At 45.7% G+C, this 25,405-nt stretch overlaps 1 protein-coding gene across 4 annotated transcripts in view; it reads left to right on the top strand.

Annotated features, from left to right (window-relative positions):
• Positions 1 to 25,405, top strand: part of AADAT (aminoadipate aminotransferase) — a 1,031,752-nt gene that overhangs the window by 279,879 nt on the left and 726,468 nt on the right. For all 4 annotated transcript variants that reach the window (XM_069631415.1, XM_069631412.1, XM_069631413.1 and 1 more), the window contains exon 3: positions 5,299 to 5,467. In XM_069631415.1, the coding sequence (XP_069487516.1) occupies positions 5,299 to 5,467 (169 nt within the window). The remainder of the gene's footprint in view (positions 1 to 5,298; positions 5,468 to 25,405) is intronic.

Raw genomic sequence — 25,405 nt, forward strand, 5'->3', positions numbered from 1 at the left:
TTCCTCGTCCGAGGACTCCGCCCGTCGGCGGGTTGCTTGTCCCAACAAGCATTCCACTCCTGCGGAATGGGATTCATTTCGGCAGGAGATGATGGTGATTTTTCAGTCGCAGGGCTCCATTCCGTCAGCGCCTTCAAAAGACGCAGGCCGTGACCGTGCTAGAGCCACCACTCGCACGCCCTCTGGCTCGGGTGGTCAGCGCGATTATCGAGCACCTTCAAGGTCTCGATCGGACAAGGTGGATCGCTCTAGAAATGCCCGCTCCAGGTCCCGGTCTTCGACGCCCTCAAGACCGTCAGAGCCTGTGAGGTCTTCGAAGAAGACATCGACGCCTTCGGCGCCAAGGTCGTCGAGGGACTCTCTCGAGGCTCCGCCCTCGAGGACTGTGTCGAAGCCGTCGGCACCACGCTCAACGTCGACGCCGATTGCTCGATGCCTTTCGAGGCTGCTTTGTCGGATGTACCCCGTGGCATGGTGAAACCCCCTAGAAAAGCTCTGGCCAAGTCGAAAAATGTCTTTGTCCCTTTTTCTGTGCCCCCATTCCAGCCTCTGGATTATATTTCTGAGGTGGAAGGGTCTGAGGAAGAAGGTTTGGTTCCTGATGAGGTACCTGACGAGATTTTGTCTGGTCATAGCCAGATTGAAGACCTGCGTCAGTCGCTGCACGACGCCAGTGGTCTGGACACCTCTCCGGAGGTTCAGTTCGGTAGGCCTGAGCCTGGCACGCACGCCAAGTCCTCGTACCGGCGCCTTATGTCGAGGGTAACGGAATAATTGGGGTGGTCTGCGCCACCAGTGGATTTTCTGCAGGATGACCTGACGGATATCCTTGACCAAGGTCCACCAACTGACCCAGTACTGCCATTTCATATGGCATTGCAAAGAAGGGTGGCAGCGGCTTGGACTGCTGCGGAGAGTCTCCCGGCAGTGAGCAAGTCTTTGCCGAAGAAATATCGTCCAGCCAGTAGCGACCCCAGCTACTTCACTATGCACCCCACTCCGGAGAGTTTTGTGGTGCAGGCGTCTACGGCCCCGGCAAAACAAGCGTCGTACCCTACCATCCCTCCTGATAGGGACGACAAACGTTTTGATGGCTGGGCAAAGAAAGTCTTTTCTTCAGGGGGTATGGCTTTACAGGCGGCCAACTCAGTGTGTGCCTTGGCATGTTTCACTCATACTCTGTACAATTGTGTCTCGTTGGCGGCTGAACATATTCCCGAAGGGGAGGAACGGGATGGCTTTCTTGCTCTTGTTCAGGATGGCAAGGATGCCATGTGTGAATCCGTTCGGTCGGGTCTGGACATGGCAGATTGCGTCAGCCGGTCCATGGCGGTGAGCACCGTAATGTGCAGATTTGCGTGGTTGCGGAAGTCAGGGTTTGTTCCTGATGTACAAACCCGGCTTCTCAACATGCCCTTTGATGGTGAACATCTTTTTGGCAGCAAGGCTGACGAGAGCCTTGAGAGGTTGCAGACCTCCAAAGCTGCAGCGAAAGCATTGAGCGCTGCAGTTCCCCAACCTCCGCCTTTTTGTCCTAGGGACCAGCAATGGGGGGAGGTTCCTTTTGATATTACTCATCCTTTGGTAGATCGAGATGCACTGCAAGTCAAAGGGGCTACCGTAGGAGTACCAGAGGTGGAAAGCAAGGTACTCAAGGTGCCAAGGCCGCTCGGGCAGTTGCCTCTTTACCCTCAGGCAATGCCGCAGCTGCTTCAGCTCATTCATGAGGCCATGTCCCATGGTTCACCGGTTGGGGGAAGGCTGGCACAGCATCTTGTAGAATGGGGTGCCATTACTTCAGATGTGTGGGTTCTGGAGATCATAGCCCACGGCTACTGTCTTCCTGTCCGGCAGAGGCCTCATGACAATCCACCAGGGAATCTCTCTTTGAAGAGTCCGGATCCGCTCCTTGCGCAGGAAATCGAAGCCCTGCCTGAGAAAGGCGCCATAGAATTGGTGCCGGTAGCAGAGAGGAACAAGGGATGGTATTCGACCTTATTTTTTGATTTGGAAGAAAGACGGGGGATTGAGACCCATCATGGACTTGTGTGGTTTAAACAAGCTCCTCAGGAAGGACAAGTTCAAGATGGTTACTCTTTCTCAAGTCCTCCAGGCCCTTCAACTTCAGGACTGGTTGGTGTCTCTCCACCTCAAGGACGCTTACTTTCATGTGCCGATCCATCCCAAGCACAAGAAGTACCTGATGTTCGCGGTTGGCGACTCGCACTTTCAGTTTCGGGTCCTGCCGTTTGGATTGACCTCCACCCGAGGGTTTTCACCAAGCTCATGGTGGTGGTGGCAGCGTATCTCAGGAAAGGGGGGGATTCACGTCTACCCCTACCAGGACGATTGGTTGATCAGGGCGCGCTCTCCCGAGCAAGTCCTGGATCATCTGTCAGTCACCTGCCACTCCCTTCACAAGCTGGGCTTCTCCCTCAACTTTATGTCCCACTTGATGCCAACCCAGCAGCTCCAGCAGTACATTGGAGCAGTGCTCGACACATCCCAGGGGCAGTGTTTCCCTCCCCAGGTGAGGGCTCTTCACATTCGGCAGAGGGTGCACGGGTTTTAATATGCCCAGAGTCTCCCTGTGTTCGAGTTCTTGAGGTTTGTCGGCCTCATGGCATCCTGCATTCTTCTGGTGCCAGAGGCCAGGTTGCGGATGAGATCTCTGCAATGGGCTCTCAAGATGCAGTGGTCACAGTCCTCCGGCAGGATGTCAGAACCCGTTCAGATGCCACCCTTGGTCGCCCAGGACCTTCTGTGGTGGGCCGTCGAAGGCAATCCGTTGAAGGGGGCTCTGTTTTGGCTACCATGGCCGGAGGTGACGATCGTGACGGACGCATCCCTCACGGGATGGGGATCTCATGCCAGCGAGTTGACTGTCAGTGGTCGTTGGTCTCCATCGGAATCCAGACTCCATATAAATCTGTTGGAGCCGAGGGCCATCAGGCTTGCCCTGAAGGCTTTTCTGACGACTGTGCGAGGGAAGAATGTCCTGATTCTGACGGACAACACAGTGGCCATGCACTACCTCAACAAAAAGGGGGGTGCAGGGTCACTTACTCTGTGCAGGGAGGCGATGCAGGTCTGGTTCTCGGCCATCCAGCAGGAAATTTCGATCTCTGCAGTTCATCTGGCCAGAGACGAAAACGAGACGGCGGACGCTCTGAGCAGGCAGAACGCAATCTCTCAAGTGGGAGCTGGCTCAGGAGATTCCCCTGGAGATCTTCGCCCTTTGGGGGACCCCACAAGTGGATCTCTTCGACCTCCAGTGTCAACCGGAAGTGCGAAGTTTCTGCTCGCAGGAATTTCCTCCAAAAGGAGCATTAGGGGGCGCGTTCGTGGTGGAGTGGTCCTTCCCACTGCTGTGCGCGTTTCCTCCAGTCCCCGTCATCCCGCAAGTGCTGCGGAGGTTACGGAGGTTCGGTTCCCGGATGATCCTCATTGCTCCGGCATGGCCCCGCAGAACGTGGTACCCAGACCTTCTCGACTTGTCCATCTGCCCTCCACGTCGTCTTCACTACCGAGACGATCTGCTCTCACGGGAGGGGTCAGGTTCTCCATCCAGAGGTCGGATCCCTCAACCTTCATGCTTGGCTTCTGAAAGGTTGAGGTATAAGGTTTGGGACCTCCCTGAAGACGTGACAGAGGTGTTGCTTTTGGCCAGACGGCTGGCAACAAAGTCCCTGTACCGTTGCCATTGGAGAAAGTTCTGCGACTGGTGCAGGCTAAAGAATGTGGATCCTTTTTCATGTGACATTCCTGTGGTTCTGTCTTTTTTGCTTTCGTTAGCCTACAAGGGCCTGCAAGTGGGTACCATTAAAGGTTACCTGGCGGCGCTGTCCATATTTAAGTGCTCGTCTGAGGAGTGTTCTTATTTCAAAATTCCTTTAATTTTTCAATTTTTGAAAGGGGTCACTAATGTGTTTCCACCGTCACCTTTCCAGGTGCCCGGTTGGGATTTGAACCTTGTTCTAAAATTCCTCAAGGGTGCTCCATTTGAGTCTACATTTCTGTCCTTTGAGACTGTTAACCCTTAAAACTGTATTTTTAGTTGGGGTTACTTCCGATCGCAGAGTGAGTGAGTAGCAGGCGCTGTCTGTTAAGCCACCCTTCACAGTGTTTCATAAGGACAGGGTTGTCCTTAGAGTCCGTCCTTCGTTTCTTCCGAAAGTTGTATCAGAATTTCATTTTAAACCAGAGAGTCTTTCTTCCGGCATTCTAACCTCCTCCTGATCCTGGTAAGGACGAGGAGAGGCTCCATAGGTTGGATCCTAGGGGAGCTTTAAGTTTCTACATTTCACGCATGTCCCGGGTCAGAGTGGACGATTAGCTCTTTATTGGTTACGCTGGAAGGCGTTAGGGACAAGCTGTTACTAAGCAGACTTTGTCTAGATGGATTATCTTGGCAATTTCTGAATGTTACCGCTTGGCGGGTAAGGACCCTCCGGTAGGCTTACCGGCCCATTCTACTAGGGGTTTGGCTGCCACTACTGCCTTGCAGAGGGGTGTTCCTATTCGTAACATCTGTGAAGCAGCCACTTGGGCTTTGGTCCATACTTTTGTAAGACACTACTCCCTAGATTCAATCCATGGGCAGGATCTGGCCTTTGGCAAGGTGGTCCTTTACTCTGCAATTTGATTGGTCATTCTAAATTTCTATATTCTAAATTCTTTTCCCTCCTCCATATGTTTGTACTGCTTTGGGAGTCTGTCATAGATATGGAATACATCGGAGGACCCAATCCCCTCGAAGAACAAGTTACTCTCTTACCTGGTAACGTTCTTTCGATGGGATGGTCCGACGACGTATTCCATATCGCTCACTCCCTACCTACCCCGCTACAGAATTTATTATGCGATTGCAGCTTACGTTTCCGCAAGGCTTTCTGTGCTCATACTGGCAGATGATTGGTGCCACACGTTCTGGGGGAAAAAACTACTACTGAGGTTATGGGCGTCGTGCGTCCTACTTATAACATCCGGTGACGTCGGCTCGACGGAGGCCCTCGAGGACATCGTATCGATGTCATCGACGCAGGACGCAGACGCCAAAAATGTTCCCAAGCAGCACAGCTGTGGTGATTACCTGTCATAAATATGGAATACGTCGTTGGACTATCCCATCGAAAGAACGTTACCAGGTAAGAGAGTAACTTGTTCATTAGTCACATATTTTATTGATCACTCTAACAATTGAATCTCCGAGAAAACAGATACCATTGCTATAACACTCTGTGCACCTCAAGAGTAACAAAATAATCTGTGTCTAATTTCTTTTTCTATTCCTGCCAGCTGCAATAATGTTGAAATCCCCCCCATCTTTAATCAGTTTGGCTGGAGGGGCACCGAATGTCAACACATTCCCATTCAAGAAAGCCAGTATCACAATGAATGATGGAAGTGTTATTGAAATCGGCGAGAATTTGATGAAGACTGCCCTCCAGTACTCTGCTTCTCAAGGGTATGATAATTTAAGAATGTAGAACCTGTGTAACATTGATTTCCAAAGAACCATCCGAGCATATGCCCAAAACTATAGGTCTTCCGGAGTAAAGTTGTTAATGTTTTGCGGATGCGATTATCCTGGTCTTAGTATGTATGGGATATATTTATAGCACCAACCTGGCTGGGAAGTCCAAGGGAACCCAACAAGGGATTTACAAGTAGGGTGTAGGGATAGGTAGGAGGAGCAGGAGAGGAGTATCTCCTTAGGGGGAGAATATGGTGATTGGCAAAGTGTTTTTTTTCGAACAGTAGGGTCTTTAGCTCCTTCCTGCAGTGTAGAATGGTGGGAGTCCTTCTTGTCTGCATTGGTAATTTACAGGGATTATGAGTTTAGGCTGTTTAATGGGTAGAAACTTCCTTTTTCAGATCTTCACTGAGTGTTTTTTTGTAAGTGAAAATGATATAGGATTGCTTAAATAATTGAAGTTAAAAAATAAGATCGATTAAAAAATAAATAAAGTGAATCACTATCCAACACATTCTGGTGTCTACATGATGCAACACAAACGTATCAGATATTTGGAATTTGAAGAACCTCTGCGCACTATATTTCCATGTAAATGTTTTTTGTGAACAAGACCTATTTACATTGACCGTATAAATGCCATAAATACAATAAATAAACACATGTTCATGACGCGCTTTTGCTACAGCCTCATTTCATCCTTTCGCCATGGAATAATTTGGCTTGTCTGACTTGTTGAAAGCTCTTGCAATATGGTCCATTGTCTTTACTGCGGGGAGCACAAGGAAGCCGTGATTCTGACAGGGCGTCTGTCCGTACAGGTTTTCTTGGCCGGCCATGGTGTCAGCCTTCCAGTGTCAGTCTAGCAATTCGCTCACTTTCCATGCTATCGATGGGTCTGAGGTCTAGCGTGGCTCTTCCCCTCCAGGACATCCTCCAGTCAGAGAATCGCCTCTGCGTAGGATTCTTTCTCCTCCATTCCAAGTTCTTTGTTCTTTTATGTACGTCATCACAAATAAAAGGGGTGAGTTGCCGCTCTTTGACTATGGTGTTCAGGGTGCAATTCAGCATTCCCTGAAGCAAAAGAGAAAATGCCACTATTGGGAGAGTCGAAAATATAAGTAACAGCACTCCTTCCAATTCCCATGGAAGCAGATAATGGGCCTCATTACGAGTTTGGAGGTAGCTAATGGGAATGGGGAGAATGGTAACAGCGGTCCCGTTAACAACGGGACTGTTGCTTCCATCCTGTTCTGCTAGCGGGTGCTGCTCTGCACATCTGATCTGACCAGGCGTACAGAGCAGCCCCGCGAGCAGATCTTGGAATGTTGCAGCGAGGTAACCACGGCGCCGGTAGTGCCTTACCGCAACACTCCTAATGAGGCCCAATGTACTTTGGACCGGGAGTTCCTTACAGGAATGGGAGTACTTGTCCCCAAAGGGAGTGTCTGGCTGAGCAGGCTCACCTCTCTAGCCTCAAAGGGGTTGGCTCCCCTATGGTGAGAAGGTTAGAATAGTCCAGATTTGTCACCATACGCATGGGCACATTATGCAGATCATAAATTGATTTTTGGAATCTCACATCTTGGATGTTGGTCATGTATCTGCGTTTGGAGTCAAAAGGAAACAGTTATTTTTTATTAGTTGATAGTTTATTATTTAACAGGCATAGTTTGATTAATAAAACATTTTAGGAAGCTATTGTCGGGGCAGATAATCAATAAGGTGCGCCATCCCGCCAGTACCCTTCCCATCATGGAGGAGCCGCACCTGCTCATTGGTAACAGCGAGCACTCACTTGGCTGCGCTTTCTGCAACTGAGGGCACGGTCTAAACTCTACCCAATCCAAAAAATAGCACATACTCCCTGCATTCTATTGTGTATTCAGTATAGATACAAACCACCTATTCAGGATTGTCATTTATGAATATTGGCGGGGTTGATGAGACTGCAAATGGGCAGATGCATATTTCAGAACTGACATGTGGAACACTTTGTGGATTGGTATGGTGCTACTTAAGTGTAAGCTAATGGTTACCGGGCCTAACACTTGTTGAATCATAGAAGGGCTGTAATTTCTTTGTTCCTTTCAATTGTTGGTTACGTGTTGACAACCAGCCATTTATTGCCTTTTGTGTACCATGGAGCTGGCTGTCTTTATTTTTTTTTTATCTGTCTCTTTTATATGTCTGTTTTGCGTGGTCTAGGCTAGACTGGCAACTTTGATAATTGATTGTAGGTCCAAATGGTGTGTTATGATCTCTGGGATGTTAGTGGGAATACAAACCACTGTCAGGTTGGCATGTGGGTGTGTTCCTGTAAGTAGGTTAAATGGTGACATCCCCAATGAGCAACCCTCATGGTTATTTTATGCAAATTCAGTGGCCCACAGTAGCTGGTACCAGGATTGTGGGATTTGTAAAGTGCAGCATTAGAGATACTGTTCTGATTTCTGATTTGCACACTCGGTTTGGCCGTCTGTCTGTGGATGATCGCTGGTTGATGAGCAACTCTCCATTCTGATTATTTTGCAGAATGTGTCCACTACCACTGAAGAATTGAGACCCTTTATTGGATATAACCCAAAGTGGCACTTCATGCAAAGACATTATACTAGTCGGCTCTGTGGTTGAACCCTGATACTGGTCGTGTATGCTCGGATCTAACCATTATGTGCCGTCTGCCAATCTGCAAGAAAGCCTTGCCACATGATATACCCAGAGCCCCCCTCCAACCATTGCCTATCATAGATGGTCCATTACACCAAATTGGCAATTATATGTGGCCCCTGTAGTCCCTCCGAGTGGGTAAGAAGTACATCCTCGTAATCCTAGATTATGCTACAAAACATCTGGAGACTTTTCCCTTAAGGAGCAACAATACTAAGGTATACTCAAGATGGTCATTCTGTTCTTCACCTGAGTTGCCTTTCCTACGGAAATACTCTGACCAAGGCAGCCGTTTCATGTCCAAGCTGATGGGTGAAATGGAAGACCCCATGAAGATCAAGACTGCTAGAACATTTCTGTGTCATCCTCTGACTGATGGGCTGCTTGAGAGGTTTAACCAAACACTGTAGCATATCCTGAGAAAACTGGTTGCTGTGAGGAAGACCTGTTCATCCATGGGATTCTCTCCTTTTGAGCTGGTGTACAATCGGAATCCCTCAGATGTCCTTGATATCTTGAGGGAAGAGTGAGCAGGATCCAAAAGTTGACAGAGCAGCGACCATCAGATTTGGTATAAAATACATTGGTTTTTACCAGATTTTGTACTTTTCAATATATTTCCATCTCCAAACAGCCCAGGCCCTCCAGTAAAGAATCTAAGTTGCACACCTTTCAAGGTGTTTGCACCCCTAAAGTGTTTTGAACTAGCATTGTGACTTTATTATATCACAAGTTGTGCAAAATGTCATAAAAAGCATACAAAACAGTTCCTGGGCAGACCAGGTGTAATGCAGCATTCACTCCAACAGGTGGAAAAACGCCACGCGTTCCATTCGACTCGCAAGATTCCTCAGGCTTGTTGTTGTTCCAAGCTACCATTTTCTCGTGTATTTAGTATCTCGCGGACGGAGTGATAGGCCCCTCCCACCTGTGAAACGTGCATCACATGATTGCCGTACAGTATTCACTGAATGGAACTCTATGGTTCTGTTTAGCGGTAAGTCCGCCATCTTGAAGTGTCTATGTGATCTGATCACAGAAGTATATATGCTAAAGTTAAGGCAGCAATTGGCCAAATTAATAATAGGGTTGTGTGCGCAGGAAACGGGTAGAACGGGGATTAACCACCCTGTTCCACATTGAGGACAGAATATACAGATGTATTCACGAGATCTGGCGCATACAAGCCTCATAAAATATGCTAAATTAGACAGAATCAAACTGATGAAAGAAATGGAAGGTATGGAAGAACTGTTATTTGCTTCAGAAGATGGAGATGAATGCAAAAAACGCATGACAAGATTGGAAGCGAATCTTGAAAGATTCGAAGGAGAAATATGAACAAGAAAACAGCTCAAATTTAAGAGAGAGGCTGGATTATGAGCAGGGCAGGATATACACCTTTGCCAAAAGATTTGATGGGCCCATTAAAGCAAGAATGGAACAAAAGGATCCCAAAACATCACAAAATGAAACACCGGTAGAGGATCCCAATAGTTCAGAAGTGGATCTTTCTGACACTGAAGGAGCACAATCATTAGACGAGTTCAAGCTGCTCCACATGGACAGCAGAATGGACAAAAGAGGACGAGGCCAATCGGCCAGTTGAGGAAGAGGACCAAGAGGAAAAACAGGAAGAGGACAACCAGGCGGGGCAGTCGTGCAAAGTGGGGACGATCAAATTGGAAGGGCAACAAGATCTGGGAACAAGCAGAGGGGGAGACCGAAAGGCAAGAACATGAACAGCTAAAAATATTCAACATCTCAGCAAGGAGCCTCACCCAGACTGAAAAATCAGTCCTACTATTAGGATTATCATACAGCCCAACCCACGCTTACGACTACATGTCTGCAAGAATAGATCTGTTCAAGTTCACACGAAAATTGAAGCTTACAAAGTTTTTTTCAACAAAAGTTGGGGACAAAAGACAGAAGAAGGATTCAGACATAGATACTGCCTCGATTCTACCAGAAAAAGACCTAGCCACCTTGTTCTGTTTAGATGAACTGCATCTCAGTCCTAGTTCTGTGAGTGAACATACAGAAACAATTGATGTCAAGACATTGGCGGAACGTTCTGGCATCAAAACAAATATGAGCTGTTTCAGCAGATTCAAACCAAAATCAGTCTTCTGCCCAAATATTGAATGCAGTCCAATAGACATTTTTGAAAAACTGTTGGTTAGAGATTTGAAATGTCTGTCTAGTTCTGTCAACATGGAATCCAAAAACCTCAACCCTCCACAAATATGTGCGTTGGAAACATTGAAAAATGATCATAATATAGTAATCCGACCCTCCGATAAGGGAGGGAGTATAGTTATTATGGACAGCACCAGCTATGTCAAAGAAGCAAACAGACAATTTAGCGATACATCTTTCTATGAAATAGTTGATAAATCTGTTTTGAAGATTACCAACGGTGAATACTATACATTATTGCTCAATTGGTGTGAACAAGATTTGATCAACGATGATGAATATCACTTTTTGAAAAATGCTCATCCAATCACCCTGTTGATCTACTTTAATCCAAATATCCATAAAACCCTAATAGATCCTCCGGGACGCCCAATAGTGTCTTCAATAGGTAGTCTTTTGGAAAATACCTCGAGATTCCTAGACCATTTCCTCCAACCATTTGTGCTAAATCTGAACTCATACATTCGGGACACATCAGACCTTTTGCTGAAATTAAGTGAAGTTAATTGGGAGCCCAATTACTTCCAGGTCTCCTTAGACGTAGTGTCCTTGTATACGTCAATACAGCATAAATATGGATTGAATGCATGCCATCATTTTTTGGATAGCAGATCTGTTAGCTACCGTCAGCACAATAATATGTTTCTAGATATGTTGACATTTTGCCTAGAACATAACTACTTCCTGTATGATGATGCAATTTACAGACAAACCCAGGGCACGGCCATGGGGTCATGCATGGCACCCACCTACGCCAATTTATATATGGGTTGGTGGGAGACTACAGTGGCATGGAGTGAAGAGCTAGAAGAATTTACTAAACATATAGTGATGTGGCATTGATTTATTGATTTGCTTTTAATATGGGATGGGACTGAAAATGAATTAGAAAAGTACATCTCCATTTTAAACTCTAATGCACTGAATTTGAAATTAACTAGCACTATTAGCAACTTCAAATTGGTATTTTTGGATGTTTTATTTCTAATTGACCACAACAAACTAACAACCACCCTCTATAGAAAAGAAATCCTTTCTAACTCTATTCTTCATGCCCGTAGTCGCCAGCCCACAGCTCTTAAGAAATACATACCTTATGGAGAATTCTTGAGGGTTAAAAGAGCTTGCAGTAAAGAGGTAGATTTCCAAAAAGAAGCAAAAAACATTGGCAATAGATTTGTTGACAGAATATACTCAAAGTACGGTGACAGAATGCTTCAACAAAGCAGAGAAACTATCCAGAAGAGATTTATTTAAATCAAATATCAAACCTAAAGATGAAACAATAAGGTTAATTACAGGCTATAATCAACAAGCCAAACAAATCAAAGCTATAATGCACATACACTGGAATATATTGACAACAGACAGAGACATGTGCAAAGTATTGGAGACAAGACCAAGTGTAACTTTTTGCAAAGCTCCAACACTAAAAAACATCTTAGCACCAAGTACAGTGATAACTAATGCTGCACCATCCAGCTGACTCTCAGGCAACAATGAACATTTGGGTTTTAAAAAATGCGGCAAATGTAAAATGTGTGACTATATTTCTAAAGATCCATTAATTAGTGCCAATGGAAAACAATGGAAATACAAGCAGAAAATAACGTGCCTTACCAAGTTTGTGGTTTACGCAATTACATGCAGTTGCGGTTTACACTACATAGGATCCACAATAGGCCCACTTAAATTGTGTATTCTGCAACACTATAGAGCCATAAAAAATGGAGATCAAACATACCCACTGGCGCTACATTTTGGTGAGAAGCACAACAAAAATACATTGGAGATGAGTTCAGTGAATACTGTACGGCAATCATGTGACACATGTTTCACAGGTGGGAGGGGCCTATCACTCCGTCCGCGAGATACTAAATACACAAGAAAACGGTAGTTTGGAACAACAAGCCTGAGGAAGCTCGCAAGTTGAGCGGAACGTGTGGCGTTTTTCCACCTGTTGGGGTGAGTGCTGCCTTACACCTGGTCTGCCCAGGAACTGTTTTGTATGCTTTTTAGGAAGTTTTGCACAACTTGTGATATAATAAAGTAATTTTAGAACTCAGTAATGGTCGTGAGTGCTTGGGCAATCTTTGGCTGGTGTTGAAGTCAGTTTTATCTGCTTACTTGCAAGCAGATTCCACAAGCCTCAGAAGGGATACATTACTCACCGTAATCGTATTTCTGATGCTTGTATCTGCTTAGATTCACATGCGACCCACCCTTCCTCCCCTCTGAGAGAAGGCGCATGGATGCTTGTAGTCTTATCTTACCGATCTTCTATCTGCTTGGATCATCTGTACTCGTGCTACTCCTCATGCTACCTCATGTCAGAAAAAATACAATCTGAGGGTCCTAGACGCGTGAGGGATCATGGGTACAGTGGACGTCACACTAGGGATAGTATTACTGGCACGGCCTATGTCGACGCCCAATTTTCGAGTTTCGAAACACAAACTGTAATACTCTGCAGCTTCCACTAGATGTCGGCCTATGCACAGCATGTGAATCTAAGCAGATACAAGCATCAGAAATACGATTACGGTGTGAGTAATGTATCATATATATATATATTTCTGAGGCTTGTGGAATCTGCTTAGATCACATGCTGTGCATAGGCCGACATCTAGTGGAAGCTGCGGAGTATTACAGTTTGTTTTTCGAAAGTCGAAAATGGGCGTCGACACAGGCGTGCCAGTAATACTATCCCTAGTGTGACGTCCACTGTACCCAAGATCCCTCACGCGTGTAGGATCCTCAGATTGTTTTTTTCCGCCATACTGGTCGGAAGCATCTTGCGGAGTTCCCTGGCCTTAGCCATACTTTTGCTGTTATTATAATTTTAATTCTTATTCATTCCCTTCCCCACCCCAACGTCGACCCTCAACCTCGACGACGGCTGGAGAAGTCATCGACCGTCGACTGCTGCACGACGGATCTGGGCCTCGGTAGGCCGCTGGCCTCGGCCCGGGCCTAGTAGGCCGCTGGCCTCGGCCCTTACAAGTAGGGAGAGTGGGGGGTGGTACATACTCTTCACTCTTGATATATAGTTACATTTATATATATTCCTACACTTAGCAGCCCGCTGCCTTAAGGTGCGTATGGAGGGTACCCCTTTTCAATTCTGCCCCAAGTGCAATCGCAAATACCCTTGGGTCGACAGGCACGCCACGTGCAATCTCTGCTTGCCGAGGGATCACCCCGAAGCGAACTGCAGAGCGTGTAGTAGGTTTAAACCTAAGACACTTAAGGACCGTTCGACAAAGCGTTGGGCCCACCACGCCAGGCAGGAGGCCATGGCAGCGGAGGGCGCCTTCAGCGATGGCAGCGACGCCGTACTTTCGGACGGCGAGGGCATTACGGCGTCGAAAGACAGCCGACGAGCGCAGGTCCCCGACCTCGGAAGGTCGTCCGGCAAGGCGGCTATGGGGAAGACCCCCGGCGACGCAAGCGCTACACACCTAACACACACTAAACACACTAAGACCAACCGGACCTCGACGACGTCGACTTCCCGGAAAGAGGCACAAAAAGAACGGTCCGACTCGGTGTCCTCTGGGCGCTCTCGATCGAGATCGCCTCACGACGCAAGGCAATCATCCACTCTTGCCAAGAGTGCCTCGCTACACACACTAACGGAAGTTCGATCGTCGGGAGACGAAGACGACTTCCACCCCCAGGCCGCGCTCCAAGATACCGAGACCGCGGTTAACATCAGTGAGGCCCCACGCCCGAAGCACACAGATACCTCTCCAGACCCTCGACGCCAGGCGTCGAAAGTCTCTGGGGCCCCCAGGGGACAGGGAAAACATTTTTCCACGCACGGAGAAGGGGGGAAACAGCGGAAAGCACAGCCTTCCACCCCTGTAAAGCCTAAGCAGACAAGCAAACACAAGTCTACCCTTGAAAATAAATCACCTGCTAAAGTAATACCCTGTTCCAGGGAATGGTCCAGTGAAGACATAGACAGGGTTATGTCTAGGATGTCTTCCTTGGCTGATTTTTATGATAAGAACCCAGAACACTTTCTTTCATATAACCCTCAAGGGGCCACACCCTCAGGCTCCTCCGATCCTATCCCGCTAAGTAAAGAGCCCCGGGTCGAAAGACCTGAACCCTTCAAGGTTCAGCCTTACTCCACTCCATATTCTACTCCACTCCCCAGTTATCAGGAACAAGTTTTCCCTGAAGAGGACCAGGAGTTTGCATTTATGGAAGAACAAACCGGGACAGATTACTATGCAGAGGATGAGGACCTGGAGGAGGGAGAAGATGAGCAGGAAATTTACAGAGTAGATTCCCCAGTACAAAGCGAAGCCCCAGTTACTGACTCTCCAGTTGATAACCAGCCCCTCCTTAACGAGGTTCTCGCTCGAGCAGCGGAACACTTCCACATCGACACCCACGGTGTACAGGAGGAAAGGGACTTCGCGGAGGACTTTGTAGGAGAGAGAAGACCGGTCGCTCAGACCATCCCTATCCTCAAATCCATCCAACGAAGAATAGATCCTTCCCTGGTGAATCCTAACCTCACCAGAGCTGTCAACCCCAGAATTGAAAAGATTTTCCGGGCAGCCCAGTCTGACCCTCTGTATATAAAGGGACATCTTAAACCAGATTCCCTAGTGGTGACCAACACTAGAAAGAGGGCTGGCACGCCCTTATCTTCATCAGAAGCTCCTCCCGACAAGGAGAGCAAAAAACTTTACGGGTTGGGCAGAAAGGTAGCCTCAACGTCCGCCTACCAAGCAAGGATTGCGAATTCCACCACCCTGTTGGCTAGTTACAATTGCCATCAATGGGAAGAAGTCGCGGCGCTCATTGCCTCTGCTCCAGAACCGTTAAAGGGCCAGCTGGCTCGGATCTCGGCAGAGGGGAGAGCCGTGTCTGGTTGCATTTTAAAAGCAACTTTCGACGCCGCTGACAACGCAGGGAGATTGATAGCAGAAGGTACTGTTATCAAGAGACATGCGTGGTTACGGCAGTCGGGATTCAAGACAGAAACCCAGGCTTCTTTAATAGACAAGCCAGTGGAACCCGACCTATTGTTTGGGAAAGCGGTCGAAGACGCACTTAAAAATGCCAAAGATGAATATGAGACTCTCAAATCCCTTGGCCAGCTTACCAACAAACCCCCTAACCAGAGGGGGAACAATAATTTTCGTCGCCCACGCGGCCAAAATTCACAAAGAGGCAACTATGCCCAGGGACAAGGTACACAATGGAATAACAACCAGCAGTCTACCCAGAGTTACGGCAGGGGTAACAAGAGAGGTCGTGGAAGAGGCAGAGGCAGCCCCAACAAGGGCGGGGGCACGCCTCCACCAAAACAGTGACGCTCAGTTCAGGGTCCCTTGCCACGCAACCCCAGTAGGGGGACGCATTTCCACCTTCACCCAGGCTTGGGAAGGGATCACCTCAGACAGATGGGTGCTGTCAACAGTATCCGCAGGATATTGTATAGAACTACTGCAGCGTCCCCGGAATCATCCTCCACGACAAAGAGTGCACTCCCTAGAGCATCAAAGGATCCTTCTCGAGGAGATCGCCATTCTGCTAGAAAAGGACGCGATAAAACTCGTCCCAGGACACCAGGTAAACAAGGGTATCTATTCAACTTACTTCCTTGTGCCAAAGAAAGATTTGACAATGCGCCCAGTATTGGACTTACGGCCTGCCAACAAATATGTCAAGCCCCAAAAATTCCGTATGACCACGCTACAAGAGGTAATCCCCCTCCTAAAAAAGGGGGATTACATGGCAACCTTGGATATGAAAGATGCTTATTTTCATATTTCCATGCTCCCAGCGCACAAAAAGTACTTGCGCTTCAAGGTGGACAGTCGCCACTACCAATTCAAGGTACTGCCCTTCGGGATAGCTTCAGCACCAAGGGTATTCACCAAGGTACTGGCGGTGGCGGCTGCACACCTACGCAGGGAAGCAATCCCGGTGTACCCTTATCTGGACGACTGGCTCATAACGGGGGAAACCCCAGAAATTTGCAGGTCAAACATTCAGAGGACTATCGACCTCCTCCACGAATTAGGCTTCTCCATCAACGAGAAAAAGTCAAGTCTGGTGCCAAGCACCTCAAAACAGTTTCTAGGAGCTATCCTAGATACTCAGAAAGGATTGACCTTCCCTTCGGAAGAGAGAATTCGGAATATACTTCTGCAAATTCCGCATTATCAGTCAGGTCAACAGATAACAGTACGCAAAGCTATGCGGTTACTGGGCATGATGGCGTCATGCATTTACCTGGTCCCCCACGCGCGTCTGCGCATGCGTCCCATGCAGGAATGGTTGGCGAAACAGTGGTCTCAGGCAAGTGGTCATTGGGACGATCTAGTGGTCGTTTCGCCAACACTCGTACAGAGCCTACACTGGTGGACAAGAGAGAATCTCGCAAAGGGGAAACCCTTTTACGATCCCGAAGTACAAGCCGTGGTGACTACAGATGCATGCCTGACTGGGTGGGGAGCTCACCATCTCCACCACACAGCTCAGGGTCTCTGGTCTCACTCAGTAGCCAAGAACCACATCAATCTGCTAGAGCTTCTGGCAGTATTCCGAGCGCTAAGGGCGTTCGAGCCCCATCTACTGAACTTGTCGGTGCAGATCAGGACGGACAGCACGACAGCCATGTTCTATCTGAACAAGCAAGGGGGGACTCGTTCGCCAAATCTGTCCAAGCTTGCCCAGAAAATATGGATATGGGCACTCAGACGGAACATCTTCCTGTCATCGCAACATGTTCCAGGGGAGCTCAATTCCCTAGCGGATGCTCTAAGCAGAAACTCCCTCCCAGAAGAACACGAATGGGTCCTTCACAGAGACGTAGTAGAAGATCTCTTCTCTCAGTGGGGTTTCCCCACTATAGACCTATTCGCCACAAGCGAAAACAAACAATGCCTAGGATTTGCATCCAGGTTCCCCCAGCCGGACTCCCAAGGGAATGCCCTGTGGATGAACTGGTCAGGGATGTTTGCGTACGCTTTTCCACCAACTCCTCTCATCAGGAAGGTGGTGTACAAGATGAACAAGGAATCTATGACGCTCATCCTAGTTGCTCCCATGTGGGCGAGACAACCATGGTTTCCACACCTACGCAGGATGGCGGTGTGCGAACCCATCAGACTCCCAGCCTGGTACAACCTACTGTCCCAGCAACAGGGTCAAACAGTGCATCAGGAACCCAACTCTATGAACCTAGCAGCATGGCTCCTGAAGTCATAGAGTTTGGACATCTCAAATTACCACAGAGGTGTATGGACATTCTAAAGGAGTCCAGGAAACCAAATACAAGGCACTGTTACTTTGATAAGTGGAAAAGATTCGTTATCTGGTGCCAGAATAAACAAATCAACCCGGTTGATTGCACTCCTTCCAACGTTGTGACATACATGCTCCACCTGCTGGATGCAGGGTTGGTTTTTAACTCGCTGAAAGTACACCTGGCAGCCCTCTCGGCTTACACCACATCCCATAACAAGGTCTCGTGGTGGAAAGTACCAGTGGTTAAAGCCTTCATGGAAGGAGTAAAGAGACTTCACCCTCCTATTTCGAACCCACCGCCAGGATGGGACCTCAACGTGGTGCTAGCTAAGCTCATGGGACCCCCATTCGAACCCATGCATAAGAGTAGTCTCAAACACCTGACTTATAAAACGGCCTTCTTAGTAGCCATTACCTCCATAAGAAGGGTCAGTGAAATTCAGGCTCTGTCAGTGCAGGATCCTTTCTTTACTATCCACAAGGACAAACTGGTTTTACGCACACACCCTAGGTTCTCACCTAAATTCATATCCAAGTTCCATGTAAACCAGTCCATCGAGCTTCCGGCTTTCTTCCAGAACCCGCAAAGCTCGGCTGAGGTGAAACTACACACCCTAGATGTGCGTAGGGCGGTCCTATACTATGTAAATAAAACCAGACCGCTAAGGAAAACAGATCAACTGTTTGTCTCCGTAGCTACAGGCAGAGAGGGGGATCGCGTCTCTAAGGGCGCTATCTCGAAGTGGATTATCAACTGTATACAGCTGTGTTACTCTCTTTCTGACAAGACTCTGCCTTTTACGCCAAGGGCCCACTCTACTAGAGGCATTGGTGCCACTCTGGCTTTCATTGCAAATGTTCCCCTCGACACCATTTGCAAAGCGGCTACTTGGAGCTCTATTCACACTTTTACTCAGCATTACTGCATTGACACTCATTCCAAGACAGATACACAAGTGGGACAAGCGGTTCTAAGACACCTGTTTGCTCATGACCCTTCTCACATCCCACCTCCTTCTTCTGGTACTGCTCGCTAATCTATGCACAGCATGTGATCTAAGCAGATTCCACAAGCCTCAGAAGGGATACATTACTCACCGTAATCGTATTTCTGATGCTTGTATCTGCTTAGATTCACATGCGACCCACCCTTCCTCCCCTCCGAGAGAAGGCGCATGATTGCTTGTAGTCTTACCTTTTCTGTCTATCTGCTTGGATTATCTGTACTCACGCTACTCCTCATGCTTCCTCATGTCAGAAAAAATACAATCTGAGGATCCTACACGCGTGAGGGATCTTGGGTACAGTGGACGTCACACTAGGGATAGTATTACTGGCACGCCTGTGTCGACGCCCATTTTCGACTTTCGAAAAACAAACTGTAATACTCCGCAGCTTCCACTAGATGTCGGCCTATGCACAGCATGTGAATCTAAGCAGATACAAGCATCAGAAATACGATTACGGTGAGTAATGTATCCCATATATATATATATATATATATATATATATATATATATATATATATATATATATATATATATATATATATATTACACGGCCACGGTAGTGGCCGTGTAGTTATGGTTAAGTTGCTAATCTCATAAGAAGAGCACTTTTTGGGTGGCTTATAACTTCGCTCCCCCTGGACGAATCCTCACTAAACTTTGCAAAATAAGTATATGGCCCACTCTGTGAATTATTTTGCAAAGTTTGGTGAGGTTTGGTCCAGCGGGGGCAAAGTTATAGGGGGGATCCCAACATTTATTTTTTTCCCATAGACTGAATGGACGAAAAACTTTGCGCACGGCTACAGATCAAAACGCTGGACAGATTTTCACCAAATTTGAGGAAGGCTTTGCAAATTTGGTGAAAATCCGTCCAGTACTTTTTTTTTTAAACAATCAAAAAGTAGGTCTAAAAAAATTTATATCATCTGTGTCTGCTCCGCGGAGACACTTCCCTGTTCGCCCTGCAGACACGAGAACGATTGGCTGATCGGGCACGTCATGTCCGCGAACATGTGACGCGTTCGCTCATTGGATGGTGAAGAGCGTGAAGTGCGTCAGATTTTCCGATGCGCCCGCCATCTTTCATCCGTGTTTTGGTGTCCGCGGACATCGCCGCAAAAACATATAAAAAAACACAACATTGCACTTGTTAAACTTATCAAATACTGTCTCGGAAGGTGAGGGTTAATGAGGCTGGGATGGGATGTGGCAGCAAGAAGTAAGAAAGTGGTGTTTTTTTGTCACGAATGTCATACGGTACATTTGGAGATGTTCCTCAATATAATGTGCGTAAAGTACAGGCGAAGAACTAATGTGTCTGTGTTACAATGTATTTAAAATAATATTGGGGTCAGACTGGTGCCCCCTAGAGTTTGGCATCTGAGGCAGCCACCTGCAGTGTTTGATGGAAACAGCGGCTCTGCACGTGTATGTGACTACCAGTTCTCATGAATGCGTTGAGCCATGTTGTTGCAAAGTGAGAATGTATTTGGATTCTGAGTGAAGGTCACCAGATTTGATTTTTTGGTTGAGAGCTAAGGAAGCCCACGCATGGGACTGAAAATATAAGGGTCAATTGTTTTTTTACCTTGAGGGAAAGGTAATATTCAGTAAGAATGCATGGAGAGGAGGTTGGGAATAAGGAACATTTGATAAGTTTATAAGGCACATGTAAAATCAGTTTATGAAGATTCTTTGGTGCGAGCGCATTGAGCATTGCAGTCTGAGTTACACAAAGAGAATGGAGATGGCCAATATCATGCAAGTTTGTTTTTGACAACTGAACACCGGAACAAGCTTTATTTTATTATTATCTGAACATTAATTTTGGCAATGGAACTGAAGTACTGTCTTTCTGTGTGGGTGTCATTTTTTGTGGTTATGGGGAGTGCAGAATCTCGGTGTATGTAGACTATGACTAGATTCTCCCAGGTTCAATGCTAATATTTCTTTAAAATGTCATGTATGACCATATCGATTTGCATCACTTTCCACGTTCTTTTTGTCTTTTTTGAGATTGTTTGCTGTGTGTGCTAATTGTTAGTTTAAACTGTATGCCGAATTAAGAAATCAATAGATGTATTGTAATAAAAGTTGGATATTCAAACGTATTTTCTGTTATGTTTTCCAAATAGCTACATGCTGCCTTACTGCGATTGTCATGGATTCCAGATGCCAAGTGATGGATTCTTCATTCGCCAGGTGCACGTAGTAGTCAACGGCTGGATCACCGTTACTGTTTTGTGGGACAATCGCCCAGGGCCCTTTTGCCTGTACGCTGCACTAGCGAATAGGAGTAACATTACATCTTTTATGGTGGTCTAGGCCCAAGTTCATGCCGACGCTCTGGAATTCACTGTGCCACCCAAGCGGTTCCTTTATCGAAAGCAAAGACTTTGTGTATGGGAAAAGAACAACGTGTGCCTCACGATTAACATTTTCGATCACAAGCGAAGAAACGAATTTGGGTTATAGGTCAAAGGATCGAAAAAAAAGCGTTGAATTACAGAAGGGTCGAGTCAATTGGACTGAAAAAAAGACCCCTGTTTTCCCAAACCCCCGTTTTGGGGGTAAAAAAACCCTTTTAAAGCTACACTAGAGCAAAAAAATATATATTTTTTTAAAAAAATTTCGATCCTTTGGTTTTCGGTCGAATGCACTCGACCCTTTTGCATTCGACCCTTTTGCTTTCGACCCTTTAACTGGACACCACAAATTTACAATTTGATTGAATATGGGAATAGTCGGATGTTCTCAGAGAGTTTATTGTGAAATAAAAGTACTTTACAAATTGTACAGTGTTATTGTTTTCTTTTAAAGACCGGTTTAATATTTCAAATTGTGACATGCTATGTTGTTAGTCGATGTGTGTTGATATTCGGGTTCTGCGTCATGGCACGTAGGTGATTATAGATGCATTTGGCTACGCTGAAGAGGAACGTCACCGAGAAAGGTGTTGAATATCACTAGGGTTGGTTATGTGAGGGTCAGGGGCAGAGCATAATATTTAGTGACGTCAGGGCAGTTTACCTTCGGCAGATGCAGCCATGGATAAGAATAGCACAAGATGGACGCGTCCTGCTGTCAGATTTTGTATGTTTCTAAAAGAGAAAAAATGAGGTAGGGTGCATTGGAAATGTTTGCGATAGATGAACGTATGTACAAAAATACATGGTCGAACTCTCGGGACAATATTATTTTCTGAACGTTGCACTTGTGAAACTTATAAAATAATGTTTGGGGAGGTGAGGGGTGATGATGATGGGTGGGATATTTCTGATGTAATTTCGAATGAGTTTACAGAGTTTGTAGGGATTTTGTGCACAGCTTTTAAGATGATTATTTGTGTATTCTTTTGACAATTTTGAAAAAAATAAAACGTGGGTGGATTTACAGTAAATTTGCATACGGCTAATTGGCAACAATCGAAAAGCATAGTGTTGCAAATGTGGCACTGTTTTCTTATTTGAGAAGTGTAAAAAAAAATAGCGGTACAGCTTCAGTGACTGAGGGGTAGGCTGTGGCCATGGGCAGTGGGCAGAATGTCGGGGTCACGGTATAAGGTCATTATCCGGACAATGTGGCTACTGGCCATGACCAGAAGAAACAAAACACAGGATTAAAGTGGCCATTTCCACCTGGGACTGGGTTTGTGGTAAAGTTATTCGAAATTAGGATAGATTTGAAAGGGTAGAAAAAATTTGCTCGTGGTAATATGGTCACAGGGTTTCGTTTTTGCCTTTTGCAGGCTGCCATGGAAAGCGAAGAGGGGCCCTGTATGGAACCCCCGTCTTCCCTTTCCATGGTGGAAAAGGATTTTCTTTCCTAAACCGGGACGCCAAAGGCATCCCGGTATAGGACGAAAAATCCTCTTTTTTAGTAGCACGGGTTACCGCTTTGGAAAACCTAGATTGCTAATAACATTCATCCCCCATTTTAGGGGCTGGAATGGGGGGGTAATGATCCAGAGACCTCGTTATCCACTCTCGCTTCGATTGGGCTGATAACTTGGGCTGCTGGCCCTTTATCCACCTTTCCAGTTCCTGGAACGGAGGATGAACGCCACAATATTCCCAATAGCATAATACAAAATGCAAATGGAAATGTTGGAAAATCTTATTGCGTCTATGTACTTTACTGAGAAATATAAAGTAGATGGAGTCTATGCGTTTTTTTTTTAGTTCTATTTTTTAACTGTGAATGGTGGTTCCTAAAGGAACATTTATTTTTCTTTTTGGATGCCTTTTTTTTGGCAGGAGAGCTAAGAACGAAAGTTGCTAAGGGAACTGAGGGAATTCGCACCATAGAGTAATATGGGGGGAGGGGGGCAGGTGGACGGGGGAAAATGTTGCATGTGTATTATTTTTAAGGTGGGGGACAGTGTTTCTCATGCTCCTTCATTACAGCAGTGGTGCTGTCTCTTGGGGAGGAGGGATGGCCTTAGCTGATGTCATTTTAAGATAAATAGCAGTTTTGCTAAAAGTATGTACTGTGTACTAGATTGTTAATGCCTGAGTACGAATAGGTGTTGGATCTGTGCAAGGGAAATGTTGAAGTTGCAAGTTCCTACATCAGTAGAAAATGTAGTTCCACACTGTCCACGAAGCACAGATCTTATTATGAAGTGCGTACGGGTTCTCGGACACGTTGTCATGGTGCGCGCCAGCATATGGTCATGTGGCACTCTCCGGAAGGTCTGCAATGAAGTCAGATGTTCGTAGACATTTTGGTTAAGTTGCACTAATAAAAACCTATGAAATTCAGTGAAAAAACTTTGTTAAAGGGACGTATGGTTCCAAGTTAAACCGAAAACCACCTGAAATTCGCAAGTTATGGTAAGCTAAGCAACCATAACTCGCGCCCCCACCGTGCACTGCTAAGACTAACACCCAGGACATCAAAGATGACATCACAAATGTCATTGATGCCGTCATTGATGACATCACATGTGCATTTACCTTTCATGAAAAGTCTGTACAAGGGATTCTTATTGTAATGTTAATAAAAAAATGTTAAGGATCATTGGAATAAATATCATGAGGTACATAGTGCATTAAGTAATGCATTAATCCAAATAGCATTGTATTATGAAGTTTTTTCCCATATAATAAGGTACACATGTAGTAACATAGGCATAGCGTGCAGCAGACATGATGAAGATGCAATATCAATGATCTGGCCATGTTAAATACTAAAATTATAAATGCTATCTCATTAGAGTATTGCATACTGTGAAACATTTAATAAGAACCTAATCAAACCCACTTACTCCATTATTGCATTCCTGCACACAAAACACAGACAACAACACATACAAATAGAGCACATACAGGGAAAGTGAAGTAAACAAAAAAAACAGCAGTATTACCTGACAATATTCATAACCAAATTGATTATCTTCATGCACAGAAATGATTGCTCTGCTTCAAAGCTACTACTTCCCTATGTATAACTATCACATATTGTGACTAGACCCTAAGGAAAGTAGTGCAAGTGCAATGTAAATATGAGCATATCCAGGGAAAGTACAGTAATAAAAAAACAGAACTATAAGACAGTGTTGATAACCTTACTAATCATCGTCATGTATAGAAAGCATTGCTGTCTTCCAAGTCTGTGTTTTCCCCTTTGTATATGTTTCATATGCTTTGAGTGGACTGTAAGTGAATTACTGTAAGAACATATTTGAAGTATAAGTCTACAAATATAGTACTTTGTACTATACTATAGTGAATTTTTAGGTCCTGACTTTTACTGGCCTAGATATATCAGTAAAGGAAAAAAGAGTGAGCCAGACAAGTGATGCATTCAGTGATGTCACCAATGACATTTGTGATGTCATCTTGAATGTCCTGGGTGTTAGTCTTAGCAGTGCAGGGTGGTGGCTCGGGTTATGGTTGCCTAGCTTACCAAAACTTGGGGTTTTTCAGTTTTACTTGGAACCTTAATGTCCCTTTTAATAAAGTTTTTTTCACTGAATTTCATAGGTTTTTAGTAGCGCAACTTAACCATAACGTCAGGAAGAGAGGAAAAAGTCCAGGACAGTGAGCCCAATGAAGTGCAAAACGTATTTATTAACAGAATGGCCCTTAGTTGATGACACGTGTTTCGGCCCTACATCGGCCTTTTTCAAAACAGGGCTTGATGCATTCCTTGTGTGGTCATAAGATTAACAAGAAATTGTATGATCATAATAATTAAGGTCGTATAAATATCCAAATCCATGCCAAGCATTTAACAAACACATTTCAGCGAATAAGAAAGAAATCAAAATCAACAATGCAATTGTTGTATATTCATGTATAAAATCAAAACAGACAGAACAATAGGGATTGGCAATGGGAAGGATACAAAGGGGTACGTGAAGAACAAATTGTCAAATGATTCCAGAAAATAATTCCATGAATGAAAGAATATGAGAAGAAGAAAAGGGGGAGAAATGGAACAAACGAACACACAAGACAAGAGAAATATCTCGTTAGTAACCATAATTCCAATTCAATATTGTCAGTTGAAACCATGTCACACGCTGTAAAGCTTACCCTCTTCGGGAGTTAAACTATTCGTCTCAAAATGTTCTTGGGATTGTTCCTGTATGCCTCGAAACTGTTGTCATAATGGTTACAGAAAAGCCACCATTAATCATAACTATCGCCTATATCATGTTAAGTTGCTTAGTACATGGGTCTTGTTCCAAAATAGAATGTAGACACTTTACAATTCTCGCGTTATCACAAAACATTAATTAATTGGACCCACGGTTAATCCT

Source organism: Ambystoma mexicanum, chromosome 6q (assembly GCF_040938575.1).
Source record: "Ambystoma mexicanum isolate Mex_15411 chromosome 6q, UKY_AmexF1_1, whole genome shotgun sequence".
Taxonomy (NCBI): Eukaryota; Metazoa; Chordata; class Amphibia; order Caudata; family Ambystomatidae; genus Ambystoma; species Ambystoma mexicanum.